General features: G+C 39.1%; 1 protein-coding gene across 1 annotated transcript; it reads right to left on the reverse strand.

Moving 5' to 3' along the window:
- Positions 1-12,333: 12,333 nt before the first annotated feature.
- Positions 12,334-13,465, reverse strand: LOC120288593 (probable protein S-acyltransferase 23). Its single transcript, XM_039302669.1, has 2 exons — positions 13,088-13,465; positions 12,334-12,873 (listed from the first exon to the last, which is right to left on the reverse strand). Exons 1-2 carry the CDS (start codon positions 13,331-13,333, stop codon positions 12,661-12,663), a joined length of 459 nt encoding a protein of 152 aa, XP_039158603.1. The 5' UTR covers positions 13,334-13,465; the 3' UTR covers positions 12,334-12,660.
- Positions 13,466-14,083: the final 618 nt, after the last annotated feature.

Here is a 14,083-nt window from a genome sequence, read left to right on the forward strand (position 1 = left end):
GAGGCCATTGTTGTTTCGGCATGCCGTTTAGGAATGAGCCCAACCATTTAAGAGACAATGGATGACCTCCTGCATAATGAGCTAGATTTCGGGACAACTCCTCATAGCCTTCTTGAGGTTCTTCTCTCTTCCAGGCATGGCGACAAAAGAGCCGGAGCGCTTCCTTCGGGTTTAATCCTTTGACGATATACTTGTCGTCTACCTTAAGATCTTTTAGCAAGTTTTGGTCTCTGGTGGTGATCAAAATTCTGCTCCCGGGACACATCGGTTCTCTCTCTCCAGCCCAGAAGTAGTCAACTTGTTCTCTCCTAGTAACATTATCAAGAACAAGAAGTATCTTTTTACGGTGCATGTTACTATTTATCTCGTTGATGTTGGTTTGAATATCGTCATACATCACTAATCCTTCCACCTTTATGAGATTATGGAGCAGCTTCTTTTGTAGGCCTAATATACCTGCAGGACTGTTGCGATCTGCTTCTCCGATTTTATCAAGAAAGACAAAACACTCGAAATTGCGGCGAATGCGCTCGCAGATGACAGCGGCCGCCATCGTCTTGCCTATTCCTTCTACTCCACATATACCTATGACACGCATGTGTTCCTCTTGGCCCATTCTAATTAAAGGAATCACATCGTCTACCAAAAATTCCACTCCAATTGCGTTTTTCACAGAGTGAAGTGGTCGTGCTTCGCGGATCTTCTCGACAAGGTACTCTACTATTATGTCCACTAGTCTCCCTTCATCCCTGATGTTAAATGCAGTGAAGAATATAAGAGAGATAAACGTAAGTACATGCACCGAGGGACAGAATATCCAAGATTTTACATGTACGTAAGAGTAAAACAACATCCAACTTGACTAAATCAGTATTAAGTTATCGTTCAATTAGCACAACAATCTGCCGTGGTGGCCTCCCCACTTAATCATTGGTTGGGAAGGATATTTTTAAATTGAACATATATTTTACTAAAATTGTAGAAATCAAAGAAGAACAAGCAATATGTAGAGGCAGTGAGGACGGCTGGCGACGTCCTAAAACCATTCTAGCACCGCCCCCATAGACTCCCGCAAGAGTCTTGCGACCCCTAGCTCGAGGGACAATGGCTGTCGCGAGTACGCGCTGTGACGACGAGCACAGCCGTCGCTGGCATCTTAACGGCAAGCTTAGCGGTGATAGGCGGGTGACGGTCAACCCTCCCTTATGACAATGAGAGAGTTTTTGAGGCCTTTAGAAACGAGATGTCTCGTCACTTTTTTTGCTATATATTTATTATATATAACTATATGAGGAGGTGGCGCATTCTACCGTCAAAACTAAAATATCCCAACAAATTATTCAAGAATAGAAATCTACGGCCACTTTTTCTGTTATATATTTATTATATATAACTATATGATGATCGACTCACAACAATTATAATGCAATGAACATGAAGAAGAGATACGTACTCTCCGGCGTCGTTCCTCAGGTCGAATCCTGACAAATGCTTAGTCTCCCTCAGGGCATCCCTCCATTTCTGTATCTGTCCATCATCTTTCTCGTTTCTGCGCAATCTCTCAAAGCCTTGAGCGAATTCGCTTCCACTCGTTGACTTTGAAATGTCTTCTGGTTTTACATCGAGGAAGATGGGAACAACCAGGTGACCATGGTTTTCGTACCTCTTCTTGCACTCTAGAATCTCGACCAGCTCGTTCATGCACCACTTGGAGTCGGCATAGTTCCCGGAGAACACTATTAGGGCAAATCTCGCATGCCGGATCGCTTTGAAAAGCTTGGATTTGATTTCTTCTCCAATGTCTTCTATCGCGTTGTCTTTGAAGCATTGGATGGAGGCCCGCTTCAAAGCAGAGAAGAGGTGTGACATGAAGTTTCTTCTCAGGTCCTTGCCTCGGAAACTCACGAAGACATCATATTTCCACTGAGGAGGAAGGGGGGGAGGAGGTGGTGGTGGTAGTGGTGGTGGTGGTGGAGGAGGAGAAAAAAGGGAACGAAGCATGGTTTCAGATATTGATTCAATGTTCCTATGGTGATTTGTTATGTAGTTAGAAACATCGTTTGAGGGGCTTTATAGAGGTGAGTTTGATCGAAGACAATGGAGAGAGACTTATGTAAGAAGCATCCTATGCAGATTCCAACGGTGCTATTAATTTACAAAATCTAGGTCCTCGATCAGATAATTATCCGCTGGAGTCTAACATGCTACTTTGTATGTCAATTTTGTAAGAGTTTTTTTATCACCACCGATAGCATTGTATTTGATTTATTTTGTTCATTCGGGTATTGACCTTTAAATCCTTACCAAGGCTCACACATGAAAATCTTAAACTTTCTTGATATGATGGGTAGGTGTGGACAGTTGGATTGGACGTAAATGGATGGGTCTAGGATGGAAAAAGAAATTTGCTTGCTCATCCCCACTTAAATTGTGTTGGGGTCTAGATAAACTCGTCGTATTGTAAAATCTGTGATCAGGTTTAGTGCAATAATTTATTCGAGGAAAAGGGAATAATTGATTATTTTGATGCATTTCTTTTACTTGAAGAGTAACTTAAAGACCGAAGATCTATTTGGCATTAAGAAAAAGAAATTAGACCATGTTTTCCTCTAATGATGTTCCTCCGATCAAGTGTGTCATATATCAATTGCAAGGTAGTGTTATGCCCATGATGATGATAATGATCAGAGAAGTCAGCGAGGGCTATGGCAGAGTGATCGCGGAGGTGTTGAGCTTAGCTAGAAAGGGGTAGAGAGAAATGAAAATAAGTTTTTCCGGTTGTGACTGAAGTTATTTGTAAAAATCTGATTTTATTTGTTACCATCAATTCTACAAATGGGTTGGACTGATCCCTCAATCATGAGTTAAAGGATTTAAATATTGAACTATGGATTCATCTGATAATTTAAATTTTAAAATAGTCGCTGGTAGTCACAATTTTTTTTACATAACCCCTTTTTTACCTCACCTATTATTTATTTATACCCTTAATCTTAGGCCAAAGTTCAGGGTACGCTTATTATTTTTACATCATATTGTGAATAAAATATAGTGAGTAAAATATAGCTCGACTAATTTTAATTTTGTCTTCAACGAAATAAAAATGAAAAATAAGTTTGCTACATGTTTCTCAGTTGAAGACAAACACTATAAGAAATGCATTCAGTGAGACATTGAAATTAGCTGTCAAACTAGAACACACAATAATCGCTTTCTTTTTTTAGCACTGAACACTAAGAAGAAGACAAATTTTCTTTGAAAGTTCCTCTCCCAAGTAAATCATGGTGATTCTGGTCTAAAGTGAAAGCAGGCTTGTCGTAGAAAACATGGGCCAAGCTGAGGAGCATGTCAAGTTCTATTGGCCAGGGAAAAAGAAGACACTTGGGACGAGAATCCTCTATGCCGGAAGAAAAGAACCCAAACCCAGAAATGAGAGATGACGCTCAAAATAAGAGAAAAGAAAAAGTGAAAGTATGCTCCACAACCTCATCTTTTTACTATTGAACTAAAGTGAAGGGAAAAAAATGTGACTTCAAGTATATAATCTAGTCATGTATGCTTTTCTTGCATCCTAAGATATAGTTTTGTAAAGTTATTATGGAAAATAATTTGTGACGCATGGAGCAAGTAAACAAAAAGTAATCGGGGATTCGCATTTTTTAGGGCTTTAGATGAGACATTAGGTTGGACACTATTAAACTAAACCATCGCAATGCAAAGCAATGCTCACGATAATTGTGTAGGAATGCCATTGAAATGATAATCACTAATCATATCATGCTATAACTTAGCCTAGTTATATGGTTCCAAATGTGCTCCAAAGGAATCGAGATGTGATCTAGACCGTCCATGAAACCCAATGATCCTGCCTCCAATAGCATCCGATGATAAGCGGACCATAGGTGCCCCTAGCGGTTTGTATTTTGGGAGATTGGATAATGGAGGGAAGAGAACCTCCGCTTTCTCTCACGTAACTTGATGTACAAATGAAACGCTCCTCGGATAATTTAGCCTTAGCTGCACCATTAGCCAATTCAATCTTCTTTAAACTTTCAATTGCCATCAATATTAAAAAATATGATGATTCGTTGACTATTTAAAGTAATGCATTGGATGGTCATACTTTTTCTTTTTACTTGACTTTTACGTTTCTGCTTTTACTTATCATGAGCATTTTAGCCCAGACAACTAAATCTTCTGACTACTTTAGCCTATTTCTCAAAATTCTATAATATCTTTTGTATTTTTGTTACCGTCGCTGCCAGTATGAAAAACATTTTACACATTCACCAACCGGTGGGTGATATGTATACTTGGAATACAATTGTGTGACTGAATTCATCCACGTCATCGGTCCAATGATAAATGCGTAAAAAGCTCTTTACATTTGCACTAGATGTAATAATAACCCATTATTTTTTACTTTCAATCTTCAGATAATAGATTTTTTTTTTTTTTTTTTTTTTGGAGTCCCTTAGGAAAAAATGCCAGGCTCAAATTGCACCTCCAAGACGATTAAAAGTTCCTGATCTCAATGTCAAAATAAAAGAAAATGTATACCTAATATCATCACCACGTGTACCTGAGCAAACCGGTTCGCCATTCTTGTAAGTTGTCATAATAAAAAGAAAATGTAACACTTGATATTGCCGTGGATGATCTCAGTATCCCTTAAGCCACTGAAATTACCATCATTCCCACCTAGGCCTCCAAACGGTCCAATTGATTTAATCGGCTAAAGATGAGAGGTTGGCTCAGAAATTGCTCCGATTGCGTCGAGATGGTCGCCACTTCTTTCGGAAAAGCCAATTATTTTGCCACCAGTTGTAGGCGATGAGAAGTAGGCTCCGTTTTCATTGCAGAATGGTGATTGAAGGAATTGCGGTTTAGTTGGGGGTTTATACCTTATAACTAGCACCTGCTCGCTCGTCCGCGTTGGTTTTAAGGTCGAACCCGAACTTATCCTTCTTTTTCTTTCCTTCTCTGAACACCTTCATATATATATGGCAAAAAAACGACATAGAAGAAGAGCAGATTTTTTTAAATGGGCTTGGATTGAGAATTCATTTTCTAAAGGTGCCAAAAGAGAATCACACATTTGGTTCACATCCTGTCCAAGAATTATTTTGCACGACCATAGAAACTGGCACCTCTACTTGCAAAATCGAATAAGATAAGAATGGAATAACTATTCTACGAGAATTGAACGGGGCACATGAATAAGAATGAAATATCCACCATTTTTTTTTTTTTATCGTAATAGCATATTGCATTTAAGTAATAGAAATGTAGCAACCCGTGGCAAGGGCCTAGAGTATACAAGATCCATCAAAGTTGGGGGAGGGGAAACAGCCCAGTTTAGCAACCATGGGCCTTTGCAGCCCAATCAGCCACAAATTTTGCTTCACGCTTGTAGTGCATAATGCGAAGGTTAGGGAAACAGGGGAGCAAGGCGGCAGCTTTTGCAAACAATGCTCGATCCTCCCATGGCGTCGAGTTGGGATCCTGCACAGCGTTAACCAGAACAAGACAGTCTGATTCCATTCGTTGTATTGCTTGTATTGATTGCCGATTGCCAATCTGAGAGTGAGTCCAAATGTTGTGTGTCCATGGATATAAGAGAAAAAGATGTTCCATTGTTTCTGGTGTGTGATGAGTACATAGATTACAGGTCGGATCTGTGATGATGTGTCTATGAAATATGTTATCTTTTGTGGACAGTGCGTTTTGGCATACAAACCAGAGGAATATGCGAATCTTAGGGGCTAGTTTAGTTTCCAAATGTTCCTCCACAGTGGCCCTTGGGTTTGATAAGATGATGAGGCCCGGTTGTGGCTATTGCCGTTAGCTGTATTGTGAATAGCATGGTAACCACTCTTTACTGTGTATTGACCATTTGTTGTGGCTGCCCAAATAAGTTGATCAGATGTATAGTTAGGTTTGACCAGAATGTGGAGAATTTCGGTTACTGTTTGAGCATCGAAATACTAGTTGAGTAGGGAAACATTCTAGGTATTGTGGTTTGAGTTGATAAGATTAGCCACCATCGCAGGTTCGTCGCTAACAGTAGGTCCGCCTAGTATTCCTTTGGGTAGCCACCTGTCTTAACATATTCTGATTTGTTTCCCATCGCTAACTGACCACTAAAGTTGAGGTAAAATTGAATCCCATCCTAGGAGGAGGCTTTGCCAACCCCAGGATGGTCTAACTCCTCTATCCGCATACCTGAAATCCCGTGAGTGAAAATAAAGGCCTTTGAAGAGTTGACTGGACAGGGATAATGGTTGTTGGATTAAACGCCAAACTTGTTTCCCAAGCATGGCTTTGTTGAAGTCAATGAGATCTTGAAAGCCGAGGCCTCCATTATCCTTACTGCTTTTAAGTACTTCCCATTGCTTCCAGTGAATTCCTGATTTGCGACAGTCATTCTACCACCAGAACCTAGCAATCTTTTGTTCAACAGATTTGCAAAGAGATATAGGAAGTTTAAAAATGGACATGGCATACTGTGTAATTGCCTATACAACAGTCTTAATCAGAATCTCCTTACCTCCCTTAGATATTAGATTTTCTTTCCATCCTTCAAATTTGGCATTCACTCTCACCAGAATCTAGGCAAACATCTCTCGCTTTGAACGCCCCCAATCAAACAGTATACCCAAGTATTTACCAGTCCGTTCTAGCACAGGGATTCTAAATTCCCTTGCCAAGTTTTCCTATAGCCTAATAGGGCAAGCCTTACCGAAAAATATGCCCGATTTATTTCGATTAACAGCCTATCCCATAGCAAAACAGTATTGATTCAAAATATTGGCAAGATTCTAGCATTCCTGGAGTGTACCATCTAAGAAAAATATTGCATCATCGCGAAAAAAATATGAGAAATAATAGGACACCACCTGTTCAGCTTGATGCCCTTGATGTTTCCCATATCAACAGCTTGGTTTATAAGGCTTGATAAGACGTTTGCCAGCAGAATAAATAAATTAGGAGAGAGAGGATCTCCCTGTCTTAGGCCCCTTGTCGGATGGAAATAATTTGAGTGTTCTCCATTGAATTTAACACTAAGAGAGGCTGTTGTAACACTTTGCATCACCCACTGTACCCATATAGTATGGAAGCCTAACTTGAGGAGATAATCTTTAAGGAAATCCCATTCCACCCGGTCGTACGCCTTTTGCATATCCATCTTTAGCACTGCTTGAAAATGTCGCTTACGTTTCCTAACTTTTAGCTGATGAAGCAACTCTTGGACGATAAAAATGTTGTCTTTAATTTGGCGAACACTCACAAAGGCACATTGCTCCATGGAAATCATGTCGGGTAGCCAGGGTTTGAGGCGATTGGTGATTACCTTGGATATAATTTTATAGCCATAATTACATAAGCTAATTGGGCAGTATTGATCCAGTCTTTCTGGGTGAGGTACTTTGGGGATCAGAGAAATGATGGTCCTGTTGAGATCAGTAGGCATCACTCCAGATAGGAAGAATTCCCGCACTGAGAGGAAAATCTTATCCTTGAGTATATCCAAGTGATTCTAATAGAAGATGCCATTTAAACCATCCGGCCCCGGGGCTTTAGTTGTCCCCAACTGGAAAGTAGCTTGGCGAACCTCCTCTTGAGTGACCGCAGCTATTAATAGAGTATTCATTTATGTTGTGACAACACATGGGCATTGAGCTAGGATAGGCCCATAGTCACGATGTCCCATTGTGGTATATAGGCGTGAAAAGAAGTCCGCCGTCATCTGCTTCAAAAGCTTGTGATCCCTCACCCAACTCTGGTTATCATCCTGCAACATACTTATTCTATTTCGTTGCCTCCGTTGAATGGTAGTCGCATGGAAAAATTTAGTATTCTTATCCCCCCATCTCAGCTAGTTAATCCTGGCATGCATTGCCCAATACTGTTCCTCTTGTCTCCATAATTGCTGGATCGCCTCTTTCAGTTTGGTAGTTGTTGAATGATCATAGTAACCATGAGGTTGGTTAATATGATGCTGGAGTTGTTGTGTCAATATTGTTATTTGAGCGTGACCCTTAAAGAATTTCAAGCGACTCTAATGAGCTAGAGCCAACGAGACAACCTTTAGCTTGTAAGGTAGAGCTGAGTTTTGTACCTGTTCTGAGTTCCATGACTTGGCAATGATTTCACGGCACTCCTGGTCCCGAACCCAAAAAGTTTCGAATATAAAGGCCTTGTGTCGTCTACTAGGTAAAGCTTCAATGGTTAATAATAAGGGGCTATGACTAGAACTCACTGCAGGTAAGGCAAAAACTTATGCTTCAGGAAATGTGAGAGACCATTCTATAGTACACGGTACCCTATCTAGCCTTTCTTTTACAAATTCATCACCATCACGATTATTCATCCATGTAAATGCGCAACCCTTATTGTCCATATCCATGAGTGAGCAATCATGTAAAACTTTGCGAAAAGAATGTAGTCGGTGAGGTTTGGCTAATCGTTTGCCCACTTTCTCCCAGTGATAGATAATTTCATTGAAGTCACCAGCACAAGCCCACGGTAAGGTATTGGAAGAGCTAATTTGTCGTAGTTCTGCCCATAATTGTTGACGTTGCTAATATACTGCTGGTGTGTGAAGGCATGTAAGACGCATAGGAATACTGCACATAGCATCCGTGCATATCATATGAAAAAGTTCTGAAGTAGCCCAGACCATATTTAGGGAAATTTGATCATTCCAAAACATGGCCAGCCCTCCCGCCAAGCCAATAGGGTTAACCACATAAGAGCTGGGAAATTTTAACTGTCGCTGGAGTCATTGAATCACTACCTCGTGGTTCTTAGTTTCCATCAAAAAAATCAAATCAGGCTTTTCTCTGGCCACGAGGGCCTTAAGGGCTCAAACTGTTAGGGGATTGCCCAATCTATATCTATGTGAATCTACAATAGTTATGTCTTTCCTAGGAATTGATACATGGGACTTTCATTTGCAAAGAATTAATTATTCTCCTCACAAGTGTATTTTTTTTTTCTCACTTTCCACTCATTTTACATCATATTAGATTTGTGCTTGGCTCATTCGATTCCGTGAGTTTTGTAAATGAAAAATTACCACAATTTATAAATGATTTCAATATATGTGTGTGTAGTAGTGATTTGAACATAAATGTTCTTGTATTAATTAGATATATCAATAATTATATAAATTATTTTCGAAGTTATCTTGTGTGAGCTAATAAGCTGAAACTAATAATATTCCTTAAATTCTATCAGTCCCTTAAGGTAATCATAATCATTATTCATAAAATCTAATGTACCTTGATATTTTTAAACTAAATAGTTGATAACAAATGATATTATTTTTTTCTCAATGGGTTATCAATGATAACAATAATGATGTAATAATGACGTGATAATCATAACTTAGTTATCAATTCACAATTATTTAATTGTCTTTGTTTACACGATCTATAAATTAGCCTTAGAGCTATGAATAGAAATGAATAGTAAATTTATATATCTGACGAGGGGCTACTAAAAATATAATACTAATTTTATTTCTCTACAAATTTATTGCCTTATACATTAATTTATAGATTGCAAATGGATGGTGCAGGAGTAGGCCTAGCCTATTCCATCTTCGTCTGCACATAACTCTTGGAGTAATCAATCGACAAAATTAAGTATTAAGACGACATATCTTTAGACGATAAGTGAACTAGTTTGAAGAGTTGACGAGCTATATCCAAGTGGATTATCATGTATGTGAATCGTGTACGGAAAATGATTAGGCATGTTGCATTTATATATACATCTCCTGTCTCTAATTCAAAAACAGTTCTTGGATAACTGTTATGGTTCCAAATGCGCTCCGATAGAATTAAGACATGATCCAGCCCTTCCGAAGAAGCAAACGATCTTGCCACCACCTAACATCGGCGGGATACGAAATTCCATTGACCTTCCAAGAGCATCTCTGATCCGAACAGCCAATAAGTAGTCTCCATGATATGCATTTTCAGGTTCTGGATGATAGTTTGTGGAGATTCCGTTTCCGTTCATCCAACTTGATATCGCAACTAGACACTGCTTGGGATAATCCAGACCGACCTGCAAGAATAGCAGAGCGAAACATGTTTTACTTGGGTTTGAGATATAAGATGCCAAAAGAAGTGCCTCAGTCTTTGTTGAAAAGAAACCGTGCCTCAAGAAGCTAAGAACATCGTGAAAGCAACCTATATTCATGAACAACCTCCAGTGTGGAAAAAGAATAGCAACTTGTACATATGAACAACTTCCGGTGGAAAGAGAGGGGGGGGCGGTTGAGATATGGACTAAACAATGTGTCTAGAGGCCTGTCTCCTCGGCTATGTTGAGAGCATCGGACGATGGAACCATTGTTATCGTACATAATCCCGATCGAGTGAATTACGTCGCTGGCAATGATACGAAAGTCCCTCACCTCAGTATGCACTCCATCATCCCATTTAGTTCCCCTAGAGCCTCCGAAGGGTCCAATGATTTTGAAAGGATACAAGTATGGTATGAGGAGAGTCTCCCTACATCTTCCATAAAAGACGATGATTTTGCTTCCAGTCGACGGACACCAAAAGTACATCCCCATCTCCTTGCCAAAGGGCCATGTCTTCCTGTATTACTATAAAATGTGAGCGATTAAACAATGTTAGGGAAATTCCTTATGATATTTTGAAGATGACAAAATAAATCAAATGCTATTAACGTATTTAATGGTTGGGTAATAGATTATGTAGATGAAAGTCTATACTTGGAAGAACTAGAAAACAGACTCTATGTTAACGCTGAACTTATTCAGACTATGTCCAGACGTTAAGGTTAAATCTGTTTAGAAGCATAATATGTTCAGACTTACGTTCAGATTGTAAAGTCTATTATAAAGATTTCCAGACTTCTGTGTTAAAGTCTGAAGACTCCAACACTGTTAAAAGTCTGTTTTATATCAGAAGTCCGCTCTCTCTGACAAATTCCAGACTAAATGCAAGTGAAGAAGGAAGATACTCAGACTCTACTTCAGAGGGAAGACAATTAGACTTTACTTCCAACAGAATACTCTTAAACTTTACATTAGAACGAGACACAAGTCCAGAATGTGATAAGGTCCAGAACAAGACACATGTTCAGAATGAGACAACTTGACAGAACGTAACATAAGCCCCAAAATATAACAAGTAGTGATCTGGTTTGGATTCTACATTAAAATTGATTTGATTGACTCAATCTAATTGATTAACAATTGGATATTGCAGATAAGAACTTTCTATACGAAAAAGCTTTACTTATAAAAACCAATATTCTATTTGTATAGGCAATCGGAATCAATTTAGAATTCTACTTCTATCACTTAACAATTACTAAATCTTCTAAATACAGATCTGTCCAATGGGTGGATTGGAAGATGATCCTCTAAGATACTATCCAACGGCTAGTTTGGAAGTGGAGGAATATTTAAGAAGACCAAGGACCGGAGAGCAAGTAAGAGACGGAGCGTAGAATTTATAATTCCAAAGTCTGAGCGACCTTTGATTATACATTTATTTTTGGTGAGCTTAAACGTTTGTGATCGTGAGAGAAATACCAAAAGAGTGACTTAGTGAGATAGTATGATCTACCACTAAGTGTTTGCACTCAAAGTTGTAATCTCTTGTTGATTACATAGTGGAATCCAACAGAAAGCTGTTAGCGTGGGAGAGTGGACGTAAGCTTGGTCTAAACCGAACAATTATAAATTTTGTATTCTTAATCATATAAGAAAGAAAAAGAAAAACGATCAAGATGAATTCCAAAGACAAATTGCTATCAACAGAGAACTTCGCACCTCCTAACCATTCAAATTTTAATAGGCCATAAAACCAGCTTTAAGAAATTCACAAGCAAAAGAGATTGTAAAGAGAGTAAAGAGAAACTACCATATTATATTTCTATGAATGTAAATAAGACATCACATTTGATAATGCTCAACTACATCAACAATGCATTGCAGAGTGAGCAAATAATTTACTCCTTCGATGTCATGAAACTCTGTAGAAATAGCATTTCAGATGATGAGCACAACACTGATTCTTTCCATTAAAGGAATTTTCCCCCATATTGGATAAGCCATTCATTGATAAAAATGGAGTTTTTAGGTCAAGAGACAAGTGTGTCCAACTTTGTCCACTTATTTTCCAGAAAGCAGTTTCATGACATTCATGCGACTTAACATCCAGTGCAATTTTAACATACCAATGAAGAGGACTTCTTCCATCATTATCTGGTGCATCATAATCAGCATGATACCTTCCAACAATATGATTTAAGAAGGCCGACTAGCCTGCAGTGGAGAGGCTAGCAAATGAAGAATGGTCATTAAAGAAAAAATTAACACCAGAAGAAGTAAGAAAAGGAACAACCCTTCTCAATGAACAACATGGAGAAACATATAGTTAAACAGAATAAATCACGACTTCAGAAAATAAAATTCCATGATCTTTGGCAGAAAATGGTTCCATAAAAATTGAAATGACTACTACAGCCAGTGGCATCACACCTTCCTATTCATCAGCACAGCATAAAAAGTTACCCATGAAAAGCTCAAAATACTTTCTTAACTCAAGACGAAACCTAATAACTATCAAATTCGTTCTTTTACTTCATGCCAACGCTATAATTCCTCTAACAACGGTAAGTAAATAAAATAAGAATAACAATTATCTTAAAAGAAAGATGTGGAGAATGAACAAGTACCCGATACCCATTTACATCAGCTGCCTCTACCCAAGCTCCATTTTGCAAAAGCACATCCGCAACCGCAACGGATCCCCGAACGGCGGCCCAATGCAGTGCAGTCTGCTTCAAGTTGTCCGTCGCATTCACATTACCCCCATTCTTCAATCAATTCATCACCCAACACCGACATACATGAAGGACAACAATAATTAGTACGTTCAGACAGAAACGAGCAGGAAGCAAATGCTTCAAGCAGCAACTTTACACACACCCCAAATTCAGGACCGCGTCATGAGGAACGCGCGATTGGGCGCGCAAAATCATTCACGGCGGGCGGAAGGAGGAAGAAGCGAGCGCCGGAAAGGCGCAATACCTCGATGATGTACTGGACGACGTCGGCGAAGTTGTTGAGGGCGGCCCACTGGAGAGCGTAGTACCCGTTAGCGTCGGGGGTCCAGAGGGAGGCGCCTCCTTGCTCCACGAACCTCCTCAGTTGCTCCAAATCGCCGTACGCGGAGGCGGAGAACACGTCGACGACGGCCGCCGCCGCTTCGCCGGGAGGGTCTTGGGCGGTCGCCGCTCCGGGGGACTCGGTGACTTCGATCTCCGACGAAGCCATTACGAGCGTCGCGGCATGCGATCACTGCGTGAAAAGATCGAATGGGGGAATTGAAGGAATCGATGGTTTAGTTTGGGGGGGTTTATACCCGCCTTGCTCACTGGGAGCTTCGATTTCTGCGTCGAACCCGAATCTATTCTTCATCTTTTTTTTCTTTTCCTTTTTAAACCCCCTTTTTTTTTTATTGAAAAATGACACAACCAATCTCTAAATTTTGGCTCAATATCTAATATCATCCTTAAATAATTAATTTTTTTTATATAATTTCTAAATTTTAGCTCATTGTGCATAATAACTTTTGATATGTATTCAATTTAATCATTGAATTATATAAAAATAATTAATGTTGTCCCTGAATTTGAATTAATTAAGGATAACATGGAACATATTCATATAGTTCAACAATTGTATAAAAAATAAGAGATTACATTGAACAAATTAAAATTTTGAGAATCATATTTCATAGAGCTAAAAATTAGAGACCACATTAAATAAATGAAAAGTTCAAGAACCACTTACACATTGAATTAAAGTTAATGAATTATTTGTATTATTATCCCTTTCGAGGAGATTTTAGGAAAAAAAAAGGAAAAAGAACAGCAGATTAATTTTCATGGGCTTGGGATTCCGAATTCATTTTGTAAAGGTACCAAAAGAAAATTACGTATTTGATTCAAATTTGATTGAGGCATTCCTTTGCATGACCATAGAAATCAAAACCTTTTAGCTTGCGAAAATGAATAAGATAGG

The sequence above is a fragment of the Eucalyptus grandis genome, chromosome 9, assembly GCF_016545825.1.
Source record: "Eucalyptus grandis isolate ANBG69807.140 chromosome 9, ASM1654582v1, whole genome shotgun sequence".
NCBI lineage: Eukaryota > Viridiplantae > Streptophyta > Magnoliopsida > Myrtales > Myrtaceae > Eucalyptus > Eucalyptus grandis.

Coding starts and splice junctions, on each gene's coding strand:
- LOC120288593 (XM_039302669.1), bottom strand. CDS start 13,333: ATGGCTTCGTCGGAGATCGAAGTCACCGAGTCCCCCGGAGCGGCGACC. Junction 12,874..13,087: donor TCGTCCAGTACATCATCGAG/GTATTGCGCCTT, acceptor AATTGATTGAAG/AATGGGGGTAATGTGAATGC.